The 27,698-nt window shown below is 37.2% G+C and overlaps 1 protein-coding gene across 1 annotated transcript in view; it reads left to right on the top strand.

Moving 5' to 3' along the window:
• Positions 1-5,955: 5,955 nt before the first annotated feature.
• The window catches only part of LOC134808641 (uncharacterized), a 267,128-nt gene continuing 245,385 nt past the window's right edge, over positions 5,956-27,698 (top strand). The window contains exons 1-3 of the mRNA XM_063795891.1: positions 5,956-6,030; positions 6,542-6,773; positions 6,914-7,237. Of these exons, the coding sequence (XP_063651961.1) occupies positions 5,956-6,030; positions 6,542-6,773; positions 6,914-7,237 (631 nt within the window). The remainder of the gene's footprint in view (positions 6,031-6,541; positions 6,774-6,913; positions 7,238-27,698) is intronic.

Below are 27,698 nucleotides of genomic sequence, written 5' to 3'. Positions count from 1 at the left end.
AAATATCTATTCAAATCTCTTTCCTGTTTGATAATTGGGTTGTTTGCTTGCTTATGATGGAATTTTACACATTATGGGTTCAACTTTGTCACATATAAGTATTGCAAATATTTCTGCCAGTCTCTGGCAGGATTTTTTATTTTATTTTGAAGAGCCAAAGTTTTTAGTTTTGATGAAGTCTAATTTGCTACATCTTTTCTGTTAAGAACCATGCTTTTGGTGTTATACTTACAACATATTTGTCTAACCCAAGGCCACAGGTTTTTTTTTTTAAATCATTGTTCTAAATTTTAAATTTAGGTTTATGATCTTCTTTGAGTTTATGTAGGTATGATGTATGGATCAAAATTCATGTTATGCACATAAATGTCCAGTTTTTATGCAACATGCACTTAATGTCGTATTATTTCTCTAACATATTGCTTTGCAGTTTGTCTAAAACTCATTGTTTACATACGTATAAATACGTGCGGAAACTGTATTCAGTTTTGTTTATCTATGAACTAACTTTATTTCAATACCACAAGCTCTTGATGAGTGTTGTTTGATTGCATCTTGAAATAAGATCATTTTAACTATCCTTTTTTTTTTTGAATTTTACAGTTGTTTTGGTTATTAGTTATTTTAGGTCATTTCCATACAAATATTAGGATTATTTTGTAAATTTCTACCAAAAACAGATATCTACCCATCTATCTATCTATAGATATATTTGAGTAGAACTGACATTTTATCAATATTGAGTCTTTCATTATATAATCCTAAATTAGATACATCTTTTCCTTTATTCAGTTATACTTTAGTTTCTCTCAGTAAAGTTTTATAGTTTTCCATGTATATATCTTGACATCTCATGTTTGAATTACCTTTAGCATTAAGATTTGAGAAGGTACAATTCTCAAATCCAGAAAATTCCTATGTCTAGATAAGGATCCTGGGTTGGGAAGGAGTAACACATAGATAGTTTTAAGAATATCTGAGTTGATACATTCTAAAACATTGAAACCACAGATTTCCCAGAATCTGTCGGGCCTATACAAAAGCTCATCCCTCCTTAAATGCTCATGACCTCCCATCTCTATGCCAGCCCTGCTTGAAGACAATCAAACTGTCTCTGCCTTGAAAGACCATCTGTGTCCCACTCAGGACCTACCGAGAACTTTCTTCATGGCCAACAGACCAATAAAGCGTTGGGAAGAAATTAATTATATACTGAGGAAGCTTCAGGACCTAGCCAACAGGTACCAGTAAGAGCCAGGAGATGATATCAAAATGAATTATGTGGATGGTGAATGAAGGTGGCAGAAAATGATGTTGGACAATGGAGAGATGATCTGTATGGGGGAGTCCACCAGAAGATCTCACAATGATCCACTCTGTCAAAGACACCAAGCAAATAAGAGCCCAAGATCAAGAAGTGACACAAATGTGTTGATGGCTTTGAAACAACAAACGAGCTCCAGAGAGTGGGAGAAAAACCTTACGGAGTTCATGGGGCCTGTTGTATTCATGAATTTATTAGTAGTAGTTCAGGAGTCTGGTGCATGTAAAAACCTTCTGTCTAAATAAAGGACAAGTAACTTCATCTGATTATTAAGAAAGAACAATTCTTGATAAGCCAATTTAAGTTATGGGACAACATATTCTACACTTGCCAATATTTTTTGACCCATTTATGAGGTTACAGACAAAGTTACCGCTTTTGTGAGAGGACAAAAAAGGAAAAATGTCTGCAACAAGTTCAAGTTGCAGTAGAAAATCAGCTCAGCCATGTAGACCATATAACCAGATAGATCTTACGGTACACTAAAGATACATCTGGTTGGAAAAGATTCCAGGTGGAGTTGATGGCAAGTCTAATTAGGAGAATTTCCAAGTAAACAGGGTTCTGGATTAAGTTTACTGCATTAAAACAAACAAGCAAGCAAACAAACAAACAACAGCTTTTGGACTATTACTATTGCATGTGACTGAGAAACCTTGATGACAGCAAAAAAAAAAAAAAAAAAAAAAAGTGGCACAGGTGCTTTCGGATAACACACCACCTGGAGATGACCAAGATGTTATAGGAAAAGCATAGCATTTTTGAGCTGCAGTGGAGGCATCAGCTTGGAGATAAACACCCGCAACAAAAAATGTCCTGCACCAGGAGGTTGCGGGTACACTGAAACTATGACCTTTATGCCAACTCTTTGGACCAGCTAAAAAAATATTGGCATGTGACCCTAGTGAATTTCCATATCAAACAGAAGATTTGTCCAGCTGAGACCTGCTCAAAACCTGCCTCATAAATGCATGAGATATAATAAGTCAGCTATTTTGAGCTGGTTAATTTTGTGATGGTTTGTTATCAATAAATATCTAGAACAGAATATGATACCCAGAAGTGGAATACAGCAACGATAAAAATAACACAACATCATTGACATTGGGATCAAGAGGCAAACAGAAGCTGAAAGACGCTCAACAGGGCTCATGGTGGAATCTGGATGGACTTAATGGGACTGTTGGGGACGAAATAAAGGAGACTGTGCAAATGTTATTGAAGGCTGGAGAAAAATGGAACCTATTTTATACTGTTGGGAAGTTTGGCCAATGACCACCATCAGCGGTAGGGTAAATAGAAAAGGTGTCTTATGATTTGGCTGGGAATATTTCCAAGAAAGAGGCAGACAGTGTCAAATGGTTTCTTTTAGCTGTCTGTCATAAAATATGAGGGCACAGAGATCAGCCTGAGAAAGAATTGTACAGGTTTTATGGAGAATTTAGAGGAAATATAAAGAAGTGAAGACATGCTAGGTTTGAAAATAAAACTGTTTCTCATCCTCATTTTCTTTCTGAAAAAAAAAAAACAAAACCTTTCTCAAAGTCATAAATGGCCTCAGATACAGATCCCAAGGATCTATTTCTAAGACCCTTTGTTGATACCTCAGAAAGACCTAATAGGGCTTCTAAGAGTCTTAAGCCCATGCATGCCTCATAAAATTTTAAAAATAGACCAAACGGATTCTAGTAATCCTAAAGGTATTTTCTCACTGTTCCTATTCTCTCACCTAAAAGCAGTTTAGGTTTTAAAGGTATTCACTACCTTTAGTTAAATAGAAACAAATGTATCAATGAAGCACACAGTTTCAGCATTAATAACAGGTTGGTCTGAAAAGGGCAGATGGAGTTCAAAAGAAACAGCCATTTGTACCCCAAAATTTCCATAGGAAGGAAGCCAACTGAAGAGCCTGATCAATTAAGAACACTGTTGTTTTGTTTGTCTTATTGAAAAGGAAGGATGACAGCAGCAAGAACCAAATGCAGCAATGAATTATTCCCAAGGACAGGGCTGAGCCCTAATGCAGGAACTACTGACCCCCATAGGTAACTGGTGGCTATATCCCTTGTGATTTTTCCCTTTTTGATAGAGGATATTTGTTACAATGATCCTATACCCATCTGTGCATTGGATTTTGGACATGTGTGGGGAATATAACTTGTCAATTCACAGGTTTCCAAATAGACAGAAACTAGACTATGCTTGTGGAGTTGTTTGTGAAGGACTACATGGATCTTATTTACACACCACAGTCCCAGACTTGAAATCTATATTCTGGGCTGAGACTTTTGAGGGATGTGGAGAAGATGAGGGTAGTTTGCTGGTAGGGGAAATGTAAATCATCTATGGCCAGACTGTGGTATATTAAATATGGCCACACACTCTTTGTTATTCTTCCCATTGAACGGTCAACCTTCATTTTCCTCCCCCTTGAATCTGAGATGGACTTAGCCTGTTGCTTGACCAATAGAATGTGGCAGAATTGACATTCTGGAACTTCTGAAGTTAGATCATAAGGAGGTTGAAGTTTCCACCTGGGTTTCTTAGAACACTCCTTCTGTGATACTGGGACCCACCATACCGGAGAAGCCACAGATTTGCATCCTGTGTGAGAGCATCCTCACACCCCATCTTTCCAGACATTTCTGCCAAAGTGTCCAACACATGAGTGAAGCCAGCGTGGACCTCCATAGCAGCCCTCCATCCAGCCCACCGATTCACCTAAGTTGTTATTTGGAGTACGTGGGCTGTATGTTTTCTCTCTAACCTTTCTGTTGTAAATTTCTCCAAGAAAGGAAACCAAATAGAATCTTGGAGAAGATGTTCCCAGTTGGGATGTCTTACTAACGGAAGTTGATCCAAAATGCACAGGGGATGGACTGTGCTGGGTGCTGTGTCTCACCAACCAGATTTTTACTTCTCTTGGAAATATGAGTGTTGAGAAGTCACGCGTGAGCCGTTTTCTGGGAATTTCCCTGAGATAAAAAGTACCGCCTCCTTCAAGTTTCAGACGCCTGCTCAGTGGTCACATATCTAATGATGGTGGACGCAGGAGTGTGAAGGTCAGCTCCATTTTCTCCGTCTGCCTTTGTCATACAAATATGAAAGCTGCCCTTGAGGCTAAGTATCATTTTCATGAAATGGTTTGTTAGTAGGCACTTAGTGATTGCTGTTTAACTCTAATTTGTTTTTAAAATGTTTAATAATAACTATTGGATAAACCATATTGAACCTATATACACACATCTTAGTTTGCTCATTGTGGTTTATTTTAGATCATTTAAAGAAAATAAATTGAAAGTGTCCCTGAAACTTTTATTTAAGTCAGTGTCTAAAACACACTGGTATATTTTTACTTATACAGAGTACATGTTTATAATAATTTCTCATTTATCTAAAACACTTCAGTTTTGTGATTTTCTTCTCTCTCCCAAAATAATTTTGAATCACCTTCTACTTTAATTAGGAGCATTGTTTCTCATTAACTTCTATTTAAGACATTATTATTTAAGAACACAATCACTTTTTCTCTTCAGAGATCATGAATGAGCTACAATACGAATATTTTAACTTTCTCATAGTCATCTAGGAATTAAGTGCAGGATAAATAAAAAAAATGTGGATTACCAAAATACTTCAGAGGCCTTCCTGCTTCTCCTCTTGCCTCTCTACCTTCTGCCGTCAGTCCAGTAGACTGAGGCTCAAAACGTATAACAGATCAGACTCCTCCTCTGTGTAAAATCCTCTGGTGGCTCTCTGTTCCAATTCAGGAGCAGTCAAAGTTGTAACCATGCTTTGCTAGGCTCCTTGCAACTGCAGCCAAGTCACCTCTGTCCTCAACCCCTGCTTCTCCTTTCCGCCAACTGTTCTGCATCTTCACTGACTTCACATCGTTCCTGGGCCAGGACCAACCTTGCCGTAGGGCTTTGTTCCAGGTGTTTCCCTGCCTACAGTGCCGGCCTCCCAGCTATTCGTTGCATAAATTCCCTCACCACCTTCAAGTATTTTGTTCAAATATCTCCTCAGTGACTGCTTTCCTGATGGTATTTCCTGCCTACCTAACACCCACAATCACAATCTTTCTTTCCTTTGCCTACTTTCTCACACATGGATCACACTCTAGCGTCATGCATCGTTTGTGCATGTATTCTGGATGTTGATTATTGTCCCCTTGTCCTGCCATAATGTACGAGCGCCATGGTCAGTGGTCTCCGTCTTATTTATTGACATCGCTAGCACCTAGTAGCTATTCAACCAGTATCTATTTACTGAACGGCTCAACATTGGTATATATAATACTAACATTTTGCACATGTTCAGAATTCCCCAGATTGTAAGCAGTGGGGGTACAGGGGAAAGGTCTCTTGTTGTTAAAAGTCGTAGATTAAGACACACATAACACACGTAATTATCAAGAAAGAGTCTGTCATTATTCCCCATGCAGACACAGGTAAAGAAACAGATTTAAAAGGGCTAAAAGGCTTTTCAGATCCATATAGCTAATCATGGTGTGTCTGGAATTGGTGGGTTCTTGGTCTCACTGACTTCAGGAATTAAGCTGGGGACCCTTGTGGTGAGTGTTACAGTTCTTAAATGCGGCGTGTCAGGAGTTTGTTCCTTCTGAGGTTCGGATGTGTTCACAGTTTCTTCCTTCTGGTGGGTTCCTGGTCTCACTGGCTTCAGGAGTGAAGCTGCAGCCCTTCACCGTGAGTGTTACAACTCACAGAGGAAGTGTGGACCTAGAGTGAACAGCAGCAAGATGTACTGCAAACAGTCAAAGCACAAAGCTTCCACCAACTGGAAGCACACCCCAGCGAGTTGCCGCTGCTGGCTGAGACAGCCCACTTTTATTCCCTTATCTGGCCCCACCCACATCCTGCTGATTGGTCCATTTTACAGAGAGCCGATTGGTCTGTTTTACAGAGAGCTGATTGGCCCTTTTTGACAGTGTGCTGATTGATGCGTTTCCAATCCCTGAGCTAGACACAAAAGTTCTCCACCTCCCCACTAGATTAGCTAGATACAGAGTGCTGATTGGTGTATGTACAAACCCTGAGCTAGACAGAGAGTGCTGATTGGTGCATTTACAAACCTTGAGCTAGATATAGAGTGCCGATTGGTGTATTCATAATTCCTTAGCTAGACAGAAAGGTTCTCCACTTCCCCACTAGATTAGCTAGATACAGAGTGCTGATTGGTGTATTTACAAACCGTTAGCTAGACATAAAGGTTCTCCAAGTCCCCACTAGACTCAGGAGCCCAGCTGGCTTCACCCAGTGGATCCGGCACCGAGGCCGCAGGTGGAGCTGCTTGCCGGTCCCGCGCCCTGCGCCTGCACTCCTCAGCCCTTGGGCGGTTGATGGGACCCGGCGCCGCGGAGAAGGGGGCGGCGCTCGTCGGGTAGGCTCCGGCGCGCAGGAGCCCACGGCGAGGCGGGGGAGGGACTCAGGTACGGCGGGCTGCAGGTCCCGAGCCCTGCGCCCGCCGGAAGGCAGCTAAGGCCCGGCGAGAAATCGATTGCAGCGCCGGTGGGCCGGCACTGCTGGGGGACACGACGCACCCTCCGCAGCTGCTGGCCTGCGTGCTAAGCCCCTCACTGCCTGGGGCCGGCGGGCTGGCGGTCCGCTCAGAGTGCGGGGCCCGGCAAGCCCACGCCCATCCGGAACTCTAGCTGGCCCGCAAGCGCCGCGCGCAGCCCGTGTTCCCGCCCGCGCCTCTCCCTCCACACCTCCCGGCAAGCTGAGGGAGCTGGCTCCGGCCTCAACCAGCCCAGAGAGGGGCCCCCACAGCGCAGTGGCGGGCTGAAGGGCTCCCTGAGCATGGCCAGAGCGGATGCCGAGGCCGAGGAGGCGCCAAGAGCGAGCGAGGGCTGCGAGGACTGCCAGCAAGCTGTCACCTCTCAATGGGGAAAAGGTAAGAAGTTAAATATATTTTTAAATATAAATATCTAATTATTGCCATAAGTCTTTGGTGTTAAATTAATTAGAAAATAATCCAAATATTAAAAAATATGATGGGCAATACGTAATTTTACCAATGACAGAGATTGCTTCACATGTTTGGTGGCAATAAAATACTAATGTTGATGCTTTTCAATATTAATAACCACTTGAGAAAAGCAAGAAAATCTTCTAATTGATGCATATTGTATATGCATCAATTTAATATTGTGGGTCACATAATTTGCAAAGCACTCTTTCAGGTCTCTCAATGAGAGGCATACTTTTTTACTTTTACATTCTTTTCCTGGAAAAATGCTAACATTGCTCTAATGCACATATGCACTAATAATTCATTATGAAATACTGAAAGCACTGACTAACTAATATCATGTTTGGAGCTGAAGGAGCCAGGAGCAAAAGAATGCAAATTAAAACCATTTTTTCATCCTTATTCTGTATCAACAGGAGAAGACAAGTTAAGGCACTGCCATTTGCAGACAAAGGTTACTGTACTTTTTGTGGGCAAAATTCAGTTGTGATTTTTAACAACATGATTAAATGATATAGATTCAGCAAGAAATCATATTCTGGGTAATTATTTGAAATTTAAATACTAAATTTATTAAAAATTGTAGTTGTAATTTATAATAACAGTGCAACCCAGGTCAGTTGAAGTTTTTGGTTCAAAGCTTCAATATTTTGCTGAAGCTAGATTTTGTTGTATCCATCGTTGTTTGGGAAAATATAACTAATTGGAAATAATCCTCAACTAGTTATTGTTCAAAAGAAACAAGTTGATGAAATAAAAGATGAAATGTAGGACAGTTATTTAATTTCTAGTTATTTTTATTTCGTGCTAGGAAATGTTACCATTCTGATTTCTTCCAATGAAATCCTTTTTTAATTTTGAATGATAGGTCACTGCAAAAGGAAACATAGTTGATTTGTGCAGCATTTTTCTTTACATGAAATGATCTAACTTAGGACTTTGTGAACTGTGGAATACAGAAATGCATATCCTAACTGGAATATTTTATGATAAAATAGAATCCATAGAATTAACAATTGAAAGTGTTTCTGATAAGAACATACTATCTTGGTATTCCATGTTGCTAATTAACACAGATTTTCATGCCTTGGAAAATCAAACAAGCAGGAGGTGGGACTGATAGAATATTGTGAGAAGTATGATGATTTCTTCTAAAATGAAAAGATTGCCCATTTCCACTAGCTGGCCACAGGAGCTCTAGGGACAGCACGGTGAGGGGTCTACTCCGGAGCAGTGCGAGCTGTATCCGCTCCTGTACAAACCCTGATTGCATCCCCAGAGTTCACGCAATACAGCAGACTAGGGAGGATGTAGGCCTTTGCTAACAAAAATGTTAGCAGTAACACACCACAGTCCTGTACAAGCACAGCTCTGCTCCTGCAGGCGGTGTGATCCTGAGCAATGTGGCTTCTGGCCTGTCTGCTAAGGGAAGTAGCTGGACAAGGTATCACAACCTAAGCAAAGGCACTGATTAGGTGCAACAAGTCTTCATTGGTTGGGTGAATTCTGCACTAAGTATATAAAATGTGATAGTTTTATTTTATATTCTGCATTTTTCATGCTTGTAAATACTGAAAATGACATTTTTGCTGCAATTTTGGCTTTGCGTTAATAAATTGATCACAGTCATTTAAAGGAGGTTATTTATATCTCTTTTGTTGAAGGAAATTTACTCAACTCATCTAGAGTGTTTTAAAATCTTTATCACATTAAATTAAGGCAGGATATAAGCTGTCTTAAAATATAATCCTATTTTATCTGTTGATATCTCTGTGTAGGCAAGAGAACAGACCTGCTTTCATTGACTCTGGATAGCAGTAAAAGCTAAAATTTCCAAGAGCGTGACTAATTGAGACTCTAAGTACTATTCACATACTTGGCTCATACTCAAAATCTGTCCAGAATCAAAGGGCATTTAAAGATAGCTGAGAGAAACACTTCTTGCTAGGTTATTTTCATCAAATTTCTTCAAGCAGTGGTTGAAAATAAAATTGTGATCAATATGACAGCGAGCCCACTGAAGCCTATTAGTTTCTAAGGTAAAGCATCTGGGTAAACATTTTAGTTGTGTCGTTGAAGGAAGAAAATAATTTTGTATTACTTCCTTCCCCTTGTCCACTCCCCAGTTCAGAGGCATAAAATTTTGTGCAATTTTACTCTTTTAGTTGACTCACAGGTGGCTGCGTCTGAGAAACAGACCGAAATAAATACATCCATAAAGATCAGAAAAACACTTTGATCAGTCTTAAAGCACCAGTTCATATGATTATCTCACCAATTAGCAATTGCACTGAGCATTAAGCAAAAGAAAGCAGGATGAATTCCCTATGAGAATGGTGTTTTCCCAGGAGAAGGACCAGGATACTGTGACAAAAGCTGCAGAACCTTAAGGTGCTTGAGCTCCTGAAAACAACTCCAGAACCAAACTTATTGGCAGTAACGGAGGATTTTATTGTTGTGGTGCAAAGAAATGTACACAGATGTGATGGGGTTAAAATAAAGTACTCCGGCATATTGGCTATTTAAGTTAAAGGCACCTGGAAAACAGCAGGTGCAAAATGATCACTTTTATCTTGTGCTGTTTTTAAGAGAAAGAGGATGAAATTCCCACACGAAAGATGCCCTCCAGTACTACATAAATCCAACATCATTATTTTCAAAGATGAGAAATTGAAACTGAGAGAATACTATATAGACTTTGTTTGAATAACTCTTATTTGTAAAGCCTCCCTGCATAATTTAGTTGCTTCTTTGCAACTTGCTACTCCTTGTCCAATTCACTATATGAGTAACTGACTCTAACTACTTCTGTGGGTCGTTTCTTTATGAGGGCTCTCATGCCACATAAAACTTATGCTTTTCTCCTATTAATCTATTTTTTGTCGTTTAATCTTCAGACCCAGCTGGGACCCTAAGAGGGTAAAAGTGGAGTTTTTCTGCCCCTACCCATGCCAGGAAATGCATTGTCCCAATGTTTTGGAGTTTGACCATATTTGACCCATTTTTGACCATGACTATTATTGACCACAAAATACCAAAATGTATACCACACAGTTACATAATCTATTTCTAAATGCCACCCCTAACACCACACTAGTTCTGCCTACATCTGGGCATTTTACGTATGTGTATGTTTCTGTATTTGTGTGTGTGTGTGTGTGTTGAGCCATGTCTTTGGAGCAAAATAAGTCCACTTGCGCCTTTAAACTTTATATTTTGTCTGGGGTTAGAAAGTTTGTGTCAGTTAATCTTCCTGACTGCTAACTTTTGATATTAAAGACTCTGCTGAATAATCTAGCTTTTTTTTTTTTTAACCTGTATTTCAGACAGTAGATGGTTGGAAAGAATCCATAGTGAAATAGGTGATAAAATAGAAATAATGTTTTTGAATTAGTCTGTATAAATTTTAGAAGGATTGCCATGGGCCTCTTTGAAGCATAATGAAGTACAGGCTGGAGTGTTGTGATCTTTTTTCATCTTGAGTCTCCTAAGGGAGAAGATGTCAAAGACCCTTGCGATTGATTTCACCCAAACTGATTTCATGTAAACCTTAGAAATCTTTGGTCTATTTCCTCCAAGAAGTATCTGAAGCCATGAGTTGGTAGAAAGCAAAAGTGGGGACAATTTTCAGTAACATTCATCTCAGTAGATCCTGGCTTGAAAGTTGCCTAGTTTACACAAAACTTTGAACAAGTCAGAGTACCTTAAAACTGGGAGAAAAAGGTGAACTCTCTCACATTCTGCTTTATAATCATTTTATATTTCTTCATTTAGTCAGTAATTTATTTGTTATATGAATTTTTAAAAATGGCAAGAATAAGCCCCTCTGTAGAATCCTGTGACATGATGAGTGAGGGATTATTCGGCTTCTGTAGCCTCTTGCACTTGATTATAGGCTGAAAGTGACCACATAGAGGGTGTGCTGGAGGTTAGTTTGTCAATAACATTTCTTAATAGTGGTAATAAATCAATTACCTTGGCATAGTAATATTTAAAATAAAGATTTAACTGTAAAGATACTTAGCAATATTTCATGTGAAAGAGAATTTAAACAGGTGCTATTGCTTATGACGTAGCAAGGTGTACTGGATACATGTACAAGAATCTTGAGGATTGGGCTAATTATTCCTGATATGATGAGGAAACACATATCATATGTAAAATGATGTGCCTACTGTGTATGTCTATTAAATTTTAAGGAGTTCTTTATAGAGTGCTAACTTATTCCAAAGCTTATAGACTTACCTTTTCAATTTCTGCATTGCCTCTCAAGAGAAATAGCTGGATTCCAAATTATTTTTAAAAAAAGGGATTCAAGATTTCTTTTTAACAAGTATAAATATTTATAAATTATATATTTTATTATTTATATATAAATATGTATTTATATATTATCTTTATATATAAAAATTATATATAAATATTTATAACATATATATTATAAATTATAAAAATTTAACAAGTATAAATATTTTCTGAAAAAGGAGGAAAAATAACTTCAGTTTTGGCTGTTTGTATAAACACAATTATTAAAATTTTGTTTGCTTTAAGCCTAGCCATGTTCAGTCTTCTTGGAAGAAATAGAGTTTAGAATTATAGAGAATAAGGCATTTTCTTGTGCCCTCCTAGGTTTTTAGCATTCCTGAAATAATTCTTCATTGTTAAAAATAATTCATGGAGTTTTTGTAGCCTTAAAAGTATAAGTAAAGACTTTGATAATATTTGAAAAAGGTTCATAAAAACTTTAATAAAAAATTATCTGACAGTTATTTCTAAATTTGTTGGCTCTCAGCTGGTTGAAAAGCACATGACAATGAAAATGAAGACACTTGCTCTCAAGGATCAGGAATGTACTGTATCTGTAGGATAATCATTGATCTCAGAGCCTCTAAAAACAGTTCTAAAATGAGAGAAGCCTTCTTACATTTACTATATTCTTGGAAAATGGTTCTGCCACTTCTGTTTTCTCCTAACTAATGTGAAATTACATTACTTTATTTATTTTTCATACCAGTTTCTATGTTTTTTTGTTCAAACATCTTTCTTATTTCTTTCTTCCTATGACTCTTTTTTCTTTTTCTTAAACCAAAGCAAGCATAAAGAGAGGGATAAAGAAGCCAGGTGATTGAGGGGCAGGTAAAAGGGTTGTTTAATACAATGTATGAAAAAGTATACAAATTAAATATGATAACATTTTCTTTCCCTTTATCTTATTGAATATTATAGTTTTGCTGTCAAGACCTCTGCAAATCATTACAAGCTGATGTCAGTATGCTTAGAGTGGTCAGAAGAAAATTGAGTTTTAGTATCTGTAGTGGGTATGCATAAAGTACAGTATTTGTGCATTTGTGTGTTTGATGTAGGTCAGCTATTACCTGAATCTTTTAGCATGTTATCTTAATCTGACCATCTGGTTTCCAAACTTATCTATGACTGTAAGTGGTGACAGTGAACTGGAGAGTACAAGATTTCTACCAAATATTCTGAAAGCTGAACTTCATTGATTAGGACGTGTCAAGACAGATTTTATACTCAGGGATTCTATGGTATTTTAATTGTTTGTTCAAATGTACTTTACTTTTGAATGCTGCAAATTCAGCATGTTTAACAGTGCCCAATTAAGAGAAAGCCTAAGAAAGCCCTAAGGAAAATCAAAAAATTACATAGAAAAAAATATTTTTAACAAGTTTCAAAGTTGATCGTATTTTAAGTTTTGATGGAATCTTTACAAAGGACAAAATTTAGTAATAAATATGTCAGTAAAATCTATTTAACAAATTATTAGAGAAAATTTTGAAACATGAGTTCAGAGGGAACATTTGATATCTGTCATCATTCTGCAAAACCAAACTGCAAAACTAAAACTGGTTCAATTAGGAACAGGCTGTCAGTGGTACGAGAATGTGAAAAATGTGTGTGTATTTTATAAAATTTGAGAAAAAAAATGTATTCTGTTTATGTAAGGAAAAAAGGCCTCAGAGTCTCTTCTTCCATGAAGATAAACATAGCTTAAGGTCAATCAAATTCTTGAAAATTTAAAGGTTATTTAACATCTCTTCCCTGTCTGCTTTGTACAGTAGATTCCAGATAGAGCAGTAATACATGAGAGGGTAGGAGGTGGTTGTTTTAACAGGGGAAAAAAACTCCAAAAACAAAAACCAAGTTTTCCTCTGTTTGATATTATATTAAAAGCATATCTTACCGTGATTGAGAAAAATGTAGACAGAGACGTTTGGGGGGTTAACTCTTATGACTTAAAGCATTTATATAAATGCAGAATATAACAGTCTAAATTTTGGCCCGAATACCAGTTTATTGGCTCTGTAAATTTGTATTTGTTCAATTTTTTTAAATACTTGATTACAACTTTAATTTGCTTCTTCTGGTTTATACATAATAAGACTTCTGACTTCGTACTAAATGACATTTTCTTCTACCTTACCATGTTTCTACTGTATGTATGTATACATACACGCACATATATCTCACACACACACACACACACATATATACACGCACACATATTTCAAACCAATGTTAAAGTATGCTTTCAAGACTCACACATTCAATATTCCCCAATAAACCTTGGATGTATTCTCAAGATTTCTCCCTACCTGAAAACAGAAACTATATTCAATTTGTACACTGAATCTCAAATGTACTGTCTGTCAAAATGTGTGGCTTTTTAAATTGTTGTTCAAGTATTTCAAAGTCCAGCCATTCTTTTTTAAATAAGGTTATATTTATAGAAACATTCCAAAGATAGTTCACAGAGTTTCTAGAGACCCTACATCCAGATTTCACTAATGTTAACGTTTTGCATAACCGGGGTGTACTTATCAAAATTAAGAAATCAACATTACTGTAATATTACAATGAAACTAAGGGCTTTGTTCTGATTTCACAAGTTTTTAACTGATGTCATTTCTCTTCCCGCATCCAATCCTGGAATTCACATTGCATCTATTTGCCTTCTTCTATATGCCTACGTGTCTTCTTAGTCTTCTCTAATTTGTGGCAGTTTCTCAGTTTTTCCTTGTCTTCCATGACATTGGCAGTCTTGACAACTTGGGGTCTGTGAGTTTTGTAAGATATTTCTCAATATGAGTGTATCTAGTGTTGTCTCATGATTACCCTGGAGTTAGGGGTTTTGGTGATAAATACCTTAGAGATGAAGTACTCTTCTTACCATGTCAGATCAGGAGGTGCATGATATCACCAAGACTTTTACAGCCAATGTTCACCTTAATCATCTGGCTAAGTGCTGTCGGGTTTCTGTACAGTAAAGTCACTCTTTGCCAGCATTTTGAATAGTATATGCCTGTGTGGATGTTTGTTCGTATATGTGTGTTTCATTTTTGCATTTTTTGTTTTTGGTATTTACCCTGCTTGGTTTCCTTTAGGCTGCTTGGATATGTGTTTTGGGGTCTGTTATAATTTAAAAAATTCTCAACTATTATTTCTTCAAATATGTTTTCTGTCTCATTCCCTCTCCTCACTCTTCCTTCTGTGATGTTTTGCACAGGTTACACAGCACTTTTACCCTACACTTCTTAAATTCCTCTAATTTCTCTACCCACCTTCTTTCCTTTCAGTTTCAGTTGGGGTGATTTCTACCGACTTACTTTCAAATTCACTGAGTCTTTTATGTTGTCAAACTTACTAAATAATCCCTCAAAGGAACACTTCATTTCCATTACTCTATACTTTCTAGCATTTCCATTTGATGCTTTCTTAAAGTTTCTTTATCTCTGCTGAAATCACCTATCTAATCAGTGATGATGTCTTGCTTGTCCATTAGAATTTCTAATGTTTAATTATAAATATTTAAAATTTCCTACCTGATAGTTTCAACATCTGTGTCACATCTGAGTCTGATTCTGATCATTGCGTTGTCTCTTTAGATTGTTTTTGCCTTTTGGTAGGCCCTTTTTTTTTTTTTTTTTTTTTTTTTTGGTAGTTATTGAAAGCCAGAAAAGTAGCGCAGGAGAGCAGGTAGTGAAGTGAATATATTTTCTTATTGGGTATCACTTTAGTGTAGGGGTTTGTGTTAATGTAGTCAGAAGTTGTGCTGGGAATGAAGTTATCATTAGATTGGCCACAGGCATTGAATGTCATGTTTTTCCAATGATGCATTGTTTTTAAGTGGTACTGTCTGTCCTGGTTTTTCCGCAGAGTTTCTTTCTTTCAATTTCTTCTCCCCACTTGGCTCTTCCTCCCACCCCTGTCAGCCTGTGCACTACTGTCTAGAGAGAATGTGTCTCTTCAAAATCTTCTGACTGTGGTGATGTGGGCTGGGGACAGAGGTCATCCTCTGATTTTCTAATTAAGGCTCAGTCTTAGGCAGCCATTGCATACCTGGGTCTCGGGGGTGTGTGTGTGTGTGTGTGTGTGTGTGTGTGTGTCTGTCTACCTGGGTTCTCAAGTGTGTGTATTGGTTCTCAGGTGTGTCAGCTTCCCAAATGCTCGTCTTTGTACTCCAGCTTCAGTGTTGGGCCTAGCACGTATTCCTGCCCATCTTCTGGGTGTGAAGTTTTGATCTTCCTATCCCCTTCCAGCAGCCCCAGTGAGTTTCTGCTCATGCCTAAAGGCAGCAGTTTTTAATGTTACAAATTTTCTCTTTTTTGTGAATGGAAAAGAGCACATCGATCTTGGGAGAAGTTTCAGCAGGGGCTGCTTTTCTCCCCCTCTCACCCTGCCCAACACTCAGAGAAGTTTTCCACAGTGTCCTCCCCTCAAGCACTTTTGTCGAGAACCTTCTTAGTGAGCTGCTGTTTGTACTCATGGTGGAAAGGGCTGCATGATCACGAGAACACTTCGGTACCCACGAATCCCAGGAGGTTCACACTCTCACACTACCCCATATTCGGCTTACAGCAATTTGTCCATTTGCTCTGCTATAACAAAATACCTGAGGCTAAACAATTTTTAAAGATCAGAAATTTATTTCTCAAGGTTCTGAAGGCTGGGAAGTCCCAGGCCAAGGCATGGCATGCCTGTGGTCTGGTGAGAACCTGCTCCATCAATGCTGTCTTCTTCCGGTGGAAGGGAGAGGGGCCAATGGAACAAGTGCTTTAACCTCACATGGCAGAAGATGCGAAGGACAAAAGGGACAAAAGGTGCTAAAGTGAGTTCCCTTCAGTGCTTGTATATGGTACAGACCCTTTCATAAAGCAGAGGCTAATGACTTAATCACGTCCCCGAAGACTCCACCTGTTAATACCACTACAGCAAATATTAAGTTTCAACACATGACTTTGGGGAGCATTCAGACCATAGCATATAGTGTACTAGTTTACCTCAGCAGGAAAAAAACAAAAGGACAAAAAACAAAACAAAACTCACAAACCGGGTCATTATAGCAGCAGACATTTATTTTCTTACAGTTCTGCAGGCCAAAAGTCTGACAGCAAGGTGTCTTTGGAATTGTTTTTATCTGAGGATCTCCAGGAAATGTGTGTTCCATACTCTTCTCTGAGATTCTGGTGGTTTGCTGGAAATCTTTGGAAGTCTTTAGCTTGTGACAGCATACCCCTCAATCTTCACCTGGTGTTCTCCTGTGTGTGCGCTCAAATTAGTTTTATTTTTATAAGAACACAATTCATACAGATTAGGGGTCCACCTTACTCCATTATGACCTCATCTTAAATAATCATATATATGGCCAGGCGCGGTGGCTCACGCCTGTAATCTCAACACTTTGGGAGGCCGAGGTGGGCAGATCACGAGGTCAGGAGATTGAGACCATCCTGCCTAACACAGTGAAACCCCGTCTCTACTAAAAAATACAAAAAATTAGCCGGGTGTGGTGGCGGGCGCCTGTAGTCCCAGCTACTCAGGAGACTGAGGCAGGAGAATGGCGTGAACCCGGGAGGCGAAGCTTGCAGTGAGCCGAGATCACGCCACTGCACTCCAGCCTGGGTGACAGAGCAAGACTCCATCTCAAAAAAAAAAAAAAAAATTACTCTTTTTCCAAATAAGTTTATATTCTGAGTTGCTGGGACTTGTGGCTTCAATATATGGATTTCTTGGGTACAAAATTCAATCTATAACATACAAGGTCTGTCAAGATTTGTCCCAAGTAACCAAATTTATACTTACTTTTCTCTGTAACTACCTATCTTTCTCCAAAAATTACCCTAGTAATTTGTCTTGAGACATTAGCACTCCAATAGGCTCAGAGAAGTTATAAGATTATAGTTTGGCCAGCATTTTTCTTGCCATAAGTGTGAATACAATGCTCTTTCTAGCTCTGCATCTCTGACATGAAATGAGAACTAAATCATGTTATTTCCATTTCTAAAAATGGACTTTGAGATCTAAGAATGTTTATAAAAATTTTATTTTACTCTTGATAATTTCTTATTTGTACTAAGTTATTCATGCCGTGAGTTAACATTATGTACCTAATTTTAATGCTTACAATTTATGATGTTTGAAGAAGGAAACTTTACATAGCGTTATCTTGAAAATTTCCTGGATCAATTAACATTTAATAGATGCTCAATAAATATGCAATGGATAATATAAATGCTATCGGACATAGAAACAAACAACCACCATAAAAAATCAGATATATTCTGCGTGAATATGCATATACCTAGATTATATATTGCCATGATTATTTTTGAGGTATGGTTGACTTTTTTTTGTCTGCACTGATATCGATTAACATAACAAAATAGCAAAATAGAGAAGATAGGCTAGTTTGTAGAAATTTTGTAGTTGTCATAACCAGCAAAGCCCCGGAATGTTTATTCCTTTGTAAAGGAAACATTTTAAACCTTTGGGATAAGTCTGCCTCATTTTGTAAACACAGGACCTGTGGACTCTCTAAACAGATGATTGGCTGATATTTTATATAAAAATGTGTGTGTGTATGTATACCTGATTTTTAGTGCTCTCATTACTGTAATGCGACAAAGATTTCAGAGAAGCACCTGACACAGTTCAAAATATTTCCAAAGATTTACTTCTCTGGGCAGGCATCATGATTTACTACTGCTGTCGGCTGGAGAAAGCTTCTGTGCCCACCAACACAATGCAATTTGATATCATGCCCAGAAATGCCAGCACTGGCAAATGTCTCTCTTCAAGCACTAGAACATTATTGTGTAAGTTCCCCATAGAGCTATTTTCTAAATGGTCTGAGAAAGTATAGTGGGAATGGCTGAAAAGAGTAAATGTTTCTCTTACTCTTGTGGTTGGCAAGAAGAAAGACTGGCTTATTAAAAGATGGGTCTAAGAGAGTCAAAAGGAAATCATCTTCCGTCGCCATTTGCATTTTTCTAGATACTCTCAGCAGGATTTACTTTGCACGTGTGTCTGTTTGAACTATGTAAGCCCCTCATTTCTTCATTATCAACACACTTGGACATCTTGCAAGAGCAGGAATTATTATTTTTTAAAGATTAAATGCATTTGTTTTATAAGCTTTGTGCATGGAAAGCTTGATATCTTATGTAAAGGAGATCTTAGGTGTTTTTGATCACTGTCAATTAGAATACTCCTTTAATGCTGAAGTCAAAGAGCTTGTAAAATGACTTAAAATATGTATACTTAAATGTGGATTATATAATATATATAAATATATGAGATGAGAAAAAATTGAATACAGGTGTTCTTTGCCATTACGAATGGCTCCGCTTTGCCATGCTCGTATTCTATATCATGTATTATGGTTGCTGTTTCATGAAGAGATGTGCAAAGGGTTAGGTAGAAGCCACAGCCAAATATCAGGAGGAAATGAGCTCATTGAATTAAAGGCCTTGCAATGTTCAAATTGCCTTCATCCCCGCTTTTCTGCATCTCTCCTTAAGATAGCCCAGAAAAAAGGTACATTCATATAATAAAATCCAGGCTAGTCCAGTTCAATTTTAAATTTAAATATTACCTTTCATCGAAGTGTTTTCTGCTTTCCATCACAGGAAGAATAATTAGGAAAACCAGAGTACACTATTGTCAAATTTGAAAATATTTACAGAATTAATGGACATTCTGTCATGTTTAGTTCTACACACTTGGACAGATGTGGTTAAAATAAAATGCCCAAGCTTAGATTCTTACAGCAAAACAAGACCTGAATTGTCTTCCAGTTCATATTCCTCAATGTGCAAATGGGGAAAACGAAGTCCAGATAAATAAAGTGTGTTCCTTATGACATACTTGGCATTAGAGGCAACTTTGGGAATACTGTGTGATCTCTAGTATAAAGGCATTTGACTCGAGTCTCCGCTCTTCACAATCTTCTGGACCATGTTTTAGATCCATTCTCTTTTCAGCTTCATCTATTCTACGTTTTCTAGTCTCTTTCACATTACCCTCCCCCTTTTCCTTATTCAGGGCCAAGTTTTAGATTGGCACAGCTGGAAGTTTAGTTAAATTCAGAGGAGGTGGAAAACACAAGTAAATGCATTTGAGAATAATTCATGCCAGTCTTCTCACAGTTGGAAAAAACAGGTATAAATATGAAAATGAGAAGGGCTCATTTTCTGTAGCGTTGTGTCGGATTTTAGTTGGAGGTATTAGTCCACACTCACGGTGTTTAAACTAGATTTGGATTATATCTAGTCTATATATATACAATTACCTAGATGCATTTTTCTGTTTGTATGTATATGTATTTGTATATTTATATTTATGGTTGTTAACAAAGGCAGCGTAGGGCAGCTAGAAACAATAAAACCCTAGAAGTAATGGGTATAATTACCATCCAAATCTTGGTTTATAAGTATCATTCCCTACAAAAAGAACCAGATCTATTTGAAGAAATGGCTTATCCTTAGGCTTGGGTTGGAAAAACGCAAAATACGTCTAGAACACCTGGTACTAGAAAGTAAAGCAGTTATGAGAAATTGATGATAAATAAAAATCTCTCACTCCTAATAATCTAAGTAAAATGATTTAGATAGGCATCCTCCATGTCCCTTGAATTCAGATTTCTGTCAATAAAGATGATCCTTCGGTATTAAAAATCAGGCCTTACAGAATCAAGGTAAATAGCACATATTAAAAATGTATGTATTTTCCACATTATCTCACAGCTCCAGGATTCCTAGTTAAATCAAAATCCAACTTTGAGTATTCTAGAGGTTATATCAGCAAATGTATACTAAAATGTGGCATTTTGTTATCAATATATTTAATTAGCAACACGGGGAGATTACAGGTGTTAACTGAACTCTACAGAGGTCCACAAGTGCTGACTGAATGAAAAATACTCTAGATGGTTATTATTAGAGAAAAACAAAGTCCACAAAAATTAACACATATATATCCAGAGTTTCTCCATCTCTGTGCCAACAATCTTCTAGCCAGAAGTATTATTTCTTTTTTTGATAAGGTTTTAATTTTTAACCACTTTTAAATATGTAGAAAAGTTGCAGAAATAGCACACGTAGCTACTTTATAACTTGCATGTAACTTGCTGATGAGTTACCCCTTTTCTCTCAATACATTAGTGTGTATAAGAACAAGGACATTCTGTTTCTATTCAGAGGTCAACTTTAACTTCAGTAAAGGAATATTACTGCCCTATTACCATTTAATACACAGAACCAAACTTATTTCACCAGTTTACTCAAAAATATCATTTTTAGGTCCAAGATACATTGCAGGGTTATGGTGATAATTCATGACTTATGCACTTAAGCCATAAAACCACAAACATAATAATGCAGTCCTCTCAGTGCATGGTATTGGGAGGCATACAATATGGATTTATCCCAGGGAGTTAGAAAAATGTCATTTAAGATGGTGTCTGATATTTTTTCACTGTAAAGAATATATTAACAATAATGTTGAAAGTATTACATAATAATGATGTGCCTGTAGTATGTATTTTGTGTGGAGATATTTTTAAAATATGAAATTGTTCTGAATCTAATCAAACTCTCAATCATCACTTTTAGCATCATTGATGATTCTTGTCTCAATCTGTGATTACAAGGGTTATTGTTAAATGGTGATTTTCTGATTTATCTCCCTATCTTCATATTTCATTAGGCAATTAGTGGAAGCCACATGGTGCTTTCTGGAATTTCCCTAGTGGGGCCCATGAATTCATTGGGTGCACTTTGTATTTTTCACATTATGTAGGGTGAATTTTTGCTAATTATTCTGTCAGTGCAAAACTAGGTTGTCCTTATCTGTAGCCTAAAATAATTGTTATTCACAGACAGTTTTCTTGTATCCTTTTAACTTCTGTTTTCCAATCCAAATGCCAAAGCTGCATGTCTTACATCAGCATCTAAATTCTAAGCACCAAATTATATTCTAGTTATCTACTGTTGTATTACAAACTACTTTGAATGTTAGTGACTTAAAACAAACAAAGCTGATTCTATTTCACTAATATGTAGCCCAGGAATGTGGCCAGGGACCAGGTGAGCAATTCTTCTGCCCCATGTTTTGTCACCACAAAGTGGTGCATACTTGATGGTATGCAGCTTGAGGCTCCAAGATGGCTTCGTTCACAAGCCTAGTGCCTGTTTAGAAATGTCAGTTGGCTGGGCTCAGATGGGCCACTCTCCCTTCCCACATGGTTGGTCACCAAAGTTCCTGGGCTGCTTCTGTGACAGCTCAGGGTTCTGAGAGTGAGTATTCTAAAGAAGAGAAACAGGAAGTTGCTAATATGTTAGCAACGTGGCCGAGAAAGTGGAATCGTGGCACTTCTGCTATGCCTCTTCCACGTGTATCAGTTAATTAATTTTTGAAGATGAGGAAATGTAATTGGAAACATAATGCTGCAACTGAATATATGTATAAAAATAAACCTCAAACATAACTTCATATAATATAAAAAATTACTGTGGATAATAGACCTATACAGAAATCCCAAACTATTACATTTCTAGGAAGCATAGAAAAATATGTATTTATGATTTGGGGGTAGGAAAAGACTTCTTTACATGCCATGAAAAAATATCATAAAAAACGATAACTTGGAATTGATCCAAATTTATAATCTTTATTCTTCAATATACATAAATAGGAAAATTAACAGCCAAACTAGAGATTCTAAGTAAATTTCACCAAACATATCTTAAAGATAATGCATCTAGGATATATGAATAACTGCTACAAATTAACAACAAAAATGTAAACAATCTGCCACCAAAAAACAAAAATATTTAAAGAGACACATCACAAATGAGAATGTATATATTAAAAGAAGGTTAAACCCCATTCGTTATGAGGGAAATAAAGATTAAAATCATTGTGAGATACCACTTCATATCAACTAGAATAGCAAGAATTAAAAACACTTTCAAGAAGAGCAAATTAAGTCCAATGTAAGCAGAAAACAAGAATTAGAGCAGAGATCAGTAAAACTGAAAATAGGACATCAGTAGAGAAAATCAGCATAACTAAAAGCTAATTTTCCTAAAAATATATAAAATTTATAAACATCTAGCCATGCTAGCTAAGACAAGAGAGAAGATACAAATTCCTAATATCAGAAATGAAAGAAGGGTCTCTCTATGCATCCCATGGACATGAAGAGGATAATAAATAAATATTGGGAACAACTTTACACTCACAATTTTTTTTAAGTTTCTTTTTTTTTAATTATTATACTTTAAGTTTTGGGATACATGTGCACAATGTGCAGGTTAGTTACATATGTATACATGTGCCATGCTGGTGTGCTGCACCCATTAACTCGTCATTTAGCATTAGGTATATCTCCTAATGCTATCCCTCCCCCCTATCCCCACCCCACAACAGTCCCTAGAGTGTGATGTTCCCCTTCCTGTGTCCATGTGTTCTCATTGTTCAATTCCCATCTATGAGTGAGAACATGGGGTGTTTGGTTTTTTGTCCTTGGCGATAGTTTACGGAGAATGATGATTTCCAATTTCATCCATGTCCCTACAAAGGACATGAACTCATCATTTTTTATGGCTGCACAGTATTCCATGGTGTATATGTGCCACATTTTCTTAATCCAGTCTGTCATTGTTGGACATTTGGGTTGGTTCCAAGTCTTTGCTATTGTCAATAGTGCCACAATAAACATACGTGTGCATGTGTCTTTATAGCAGCATGATTTATAATCCTTTGGGTATATACCCAGTAATGGGATGGCTGGGTCAAATGGTATTTCTAGTTCTAGATCCCTGAGGAATCGCAACACTGACTTCCACAATGGTTGAACTAGTTTACAGTCCTACCAACAGTGTAAAAGTGTTCCTATTTCTCCACATCCTCTCCAGCACCTGTTGTTTCCTCATTTTTAATGATTGCCATGCTAACTGGTGTGAAATGGTATCTCATTGTAGTTTTGATTTGCATTTCTCTGATGGCCAGTGATGATGAGCATTTTTTCATGTGTCTTTTGGCTGCATAAATGTCTTCTTTTGAGAAGTGTCTGTTCATATCCTTTGCCCACTTTTTGATGGGGTTGTTTAATGAAATAAAAGAGGATACAAACAAATGGAAGAACATTCCATGCTCATGGGTAGGAAGAATCAATATCGTGAAAATGGCCATACTGCCCAAGGTAATTTATAGATTCAGTGCCATCCCCATCAAGCTACCAATGACTTTCTTCACAGAATTGGAAAAAAACTACTTTAAAGTTCATATGGAACCAAAAAAGAGCCCGCATTGCCAAGTCAATCCTAAGAACAAAGCTGGAGGCATCACGCTACCTGACTTCAAACTATACGACAAGGCTACAGTAACCAAAACAGCATGGTACTGGTACCAAAACAGAGATATAGATCAATGGAACAGAACAGAGCCCTCAGAAATAATGCCATATATCTACAGCTATCTGATCTTTGACAAACCTGAGAAAAACAAGCAATGGGGAAAGGATTCCCTATTTAATAAATGGTGCTGGGAAAACTGGCTAGCCATATGTAGAAAGCTGAAACTGGATCCCTTCCTTACACCTTATACAAAAATTAATTCAAGGTGGATTAAAGACTTAAATGTTAGACCTAAAACCATAAAAACCCTAGAAGAAAACCTAGGCATTACCATTCAGGACATAGGCATGGGCAAGGACTTCATGTCTAAAACACCAAAAGCAATGGCAACAAAAGCCAAAATTGACAAATGGGATCTAATTAAACTAAAGAGCTTCTGCACAGCCAAAGAAACTACCATCAGAGTGAACAGGCAACCTACAATTGGGAGAAAATTTTTGCAACCTACTCATCTGACAAAGGGCTAATATCCAGAATCTACAATGAACTCAAACAAATTTACGAGAAAAAAACATACACTCACAAATTTTATAACCTAGATGAAATGGACTCATTCCTTTAAAGACACAATCTACCTAAACTCATATAAGAAGAAAAAGATACTATGAAGAGACCAATTTATAAAAGAATTTGAATCAATTGTTAGTCACCTTCCAAAACATAAAACACAATGCCCAGATCAGTTCATCAGTGAATTTTCCCAAATGTTTAAAGAAGAAATTATACCTTTTTTTTTTTTTACAATCTTTTATAGAAGACAGAAACAGAGGAAATACTTTCTAACTCATTTTACGAGGCCAGCATTACCCCAATACCAAAATCAAAGTCATTACAAGAAAATAAAATTACAGATCAATATATATCATAAATATAAATGTAAAACTATCAATAAGATATTAGCAAGTTGAATCCAACAATATATTAAAATAACTATACACCACAGCCAATGGGACTTATCCCAGGTATTCAAAGCTTTTTCAACATTCAAAAGTCAATTAGCTTAAGCCTTTACATCAACAGTTTGAAGAACAACCATAAGATCATGTCATTACATGCAGAAAAACATTTGACAAAATTCAACACTCATTTACATACACAAGCATACAAAGTTTAAGCAAACTTGGAATGGCGGGAAATAATCCCTAGATAATGCAGTAAGAAGAGACAAGGAAATTAATGATATACAGATAGGAAAGGAAGAAATAAAACTGTCTTTGTTCTCAGATAAAAATATTCCCTACATAGAAAATCCAAAAGAATTGGCCAAAGAGAAACTCCTGGAACTATTAAACAATTATAGAAATGTTGTAGCAGTTATACAAAGATTAATATGTGAAAGTCAATCACTTTCCTATACACCAAAAATGAAGAAGTAAAATTTAAAACTAAAAAGGCATTAACATTGATATTCCACCTAATAAAATGAAACCCCTTTGTGTAGATCTAACAAAATATATACAAGATGTATCTGAGGGAAATTACAAAATCTGATTGAATGGAGCAAATAAATAAATAAAATACTCAATTTTCATAGACAGACTCAATAAGGTCAAGAGGTCAGTTTTTCCCAACTGTATCTATACATTAAACACAATCCCAATTAAACACCAGTAGGTTATTATTATTATTATTATTATTTTGTATATCAACAAACTGATTCTAATGTTTGTATGGAAAGATAAAAGACCCAGAATGGGCCAGGCGCGGTGGCTCACTCCTGTAATCCCAGCACTTTGGGAGGCCGAGGCAGGCGGATCACGAGGTCAGGAGAGCGAGACCATCCTGGCTAACATGGTGAAACCCCGTCTCTACCAAAAATAGAAACAATTAGCCGGGCGTGGTGGTGGGCGCCTGTAGTCTCAGCTACTCGGGAGGCTGAGGCAGGATAATGTTGTGAACCTGGGAGGTGGAGCTTGCAGTGAGCCGAGATCGTGCCACTGTACTCCAGCCTGGGCGACAGAGCGAGACTCCGTCTCAAAAAAAAAAAAAGAAAAAAGACCCAGAATAGCCAATTCAATATTGAAGAAGAAAAGAAGAAAAACAAAGTCAGAGGCCTGAAACAACGTGACCTGAAGACCTACCAGAAAGCTTAAATAATCAAGACAGTATGGTGTTGGCAAAACAACAGACAAATAGATCAATGAAACAGAATAGGGAGCCCAGACATAGACCTGCATAAATATAGTCAACTGACTGACAAATAAGCAAAGGAAATACGTAGAGCAAAAGAAGACTTTTTGCCAAATGGTGCTGGAACAACTGAATATCCACAAGGAAAAAAATGAATCTGGACACAGAACTTACACCTTTCACAAAAATTAACTCAAAATAAATCATAAACAGAAATACAGTATGCAGAACTCTAAAACTTGTGAAGATAACATAAGAAAACCTGGGTATTTTATGTATGATTTTGGCTTTTTAGATACAACACAAAGTGTATGGTCTATGAAAGAAACAATTGATAAGTGGGACTTTATTAAAATTAAAAACTTCTGCCCTGTGAAAGTGAATTAGAAGATGAGCCACAGATTGAGAGAATATCATTGCAAAAGACACATCTAAGAAAGCACTGTCATCCAAAACATACAAAGATCACTTAAAACTAAACAAGAAGAAGACAAGCAACACAGTTAAATGGCAAAAGACCTGGATAGACACCTCACCAATGAAGATATATAGATAGTAAGTAAGCATATGAAAATATGTTCAACATCATATGTCATTAAGGAATTGCAAATTAAAATGACAGTGGGATATGATTACTCACCTATTAGAATGGCCAAAATCCAAAACACTGACACCACCATATGCTGGCAAGGATATGGAGCAACAGGACTCTCATTGATTGTCAGACTACAAAATAGCACAACCACCTTGGAGGACACAACTAAACATACCCTTATGATATGACCAGAATTCACACTCTTTTCTATATTCCTAAATAAACTGAAAACGTATGTCCAGGCAAAAATCTATATATGGATATTTATATCAGCTTTATTCATAACTGCCTAAATGTGGTAACAATCAAGATGTCCTTGAAAAAGTGAATGGAAAACCAAACTGCGGTACATTCATGCAATCAAATATTAGTGATAGAAAGAAATTAGCTACCAGCTACAAAAACACATAGAAGAACGTCAAGCGCATGTTCCTGGGTAAAATAAGCCAATCTGAAAATCTACTGAATGATTTTAGTTATATGATATTCTGGAAAAGATAAAACTATGGAGACAGTAGAAGGATCAGTGGTTGCAAGGAATTAATGGGGAGGGAGAGATGAACAGGTGAAGCACAAAGGATTTTAGGGCAGTGAAACTATTCTGTTTGTAACTACAGTGGTTGATACATGTCATTATACCTTTGCCAAAACGCATAGAATGTAGATCACGAAGAGCAAACTCTAACGTACATTAAGGACTTTGGGTGATAATGATGTGTCAATGTTGTTTCATGAGTTGCCACAAATGTGCCATCAAGGTTCAGGATATGGATAGTGGGGCAGATTGTGTGTGTTTTGGGGGACGGGTGTGTATGGGAAATTGCTATTATTTCCACTTAGTTTTGCTGTGAACCTAAACATACTTTAAAAAAGTGTTTGTTAATTTAAACACAGTGTGTATGTAGTATACACACACACATACACATATATGGGGACTGAC

Source organism: Pan troglodytes, chromosome 17 (genome assembly GCF_028858775.2).
Source record: "Pan troglodytes isolate AG18354 chromosome 17, NHGRI_mPanTro3-v2.0_pri, whole genome shotgun sequence".
In the NCBI taxonomy this organism is placed as follows: domain Eukaryota; kingdom Metazoa; phylum Chordata; class Mammalia; order Primates; family Hominidae; genus Pan; species Pan troglodytes.
Note: the sequence above shows the minus strand (reverse complement) of the source record. Positions and strands in the feature narration are given on the sequence as shown.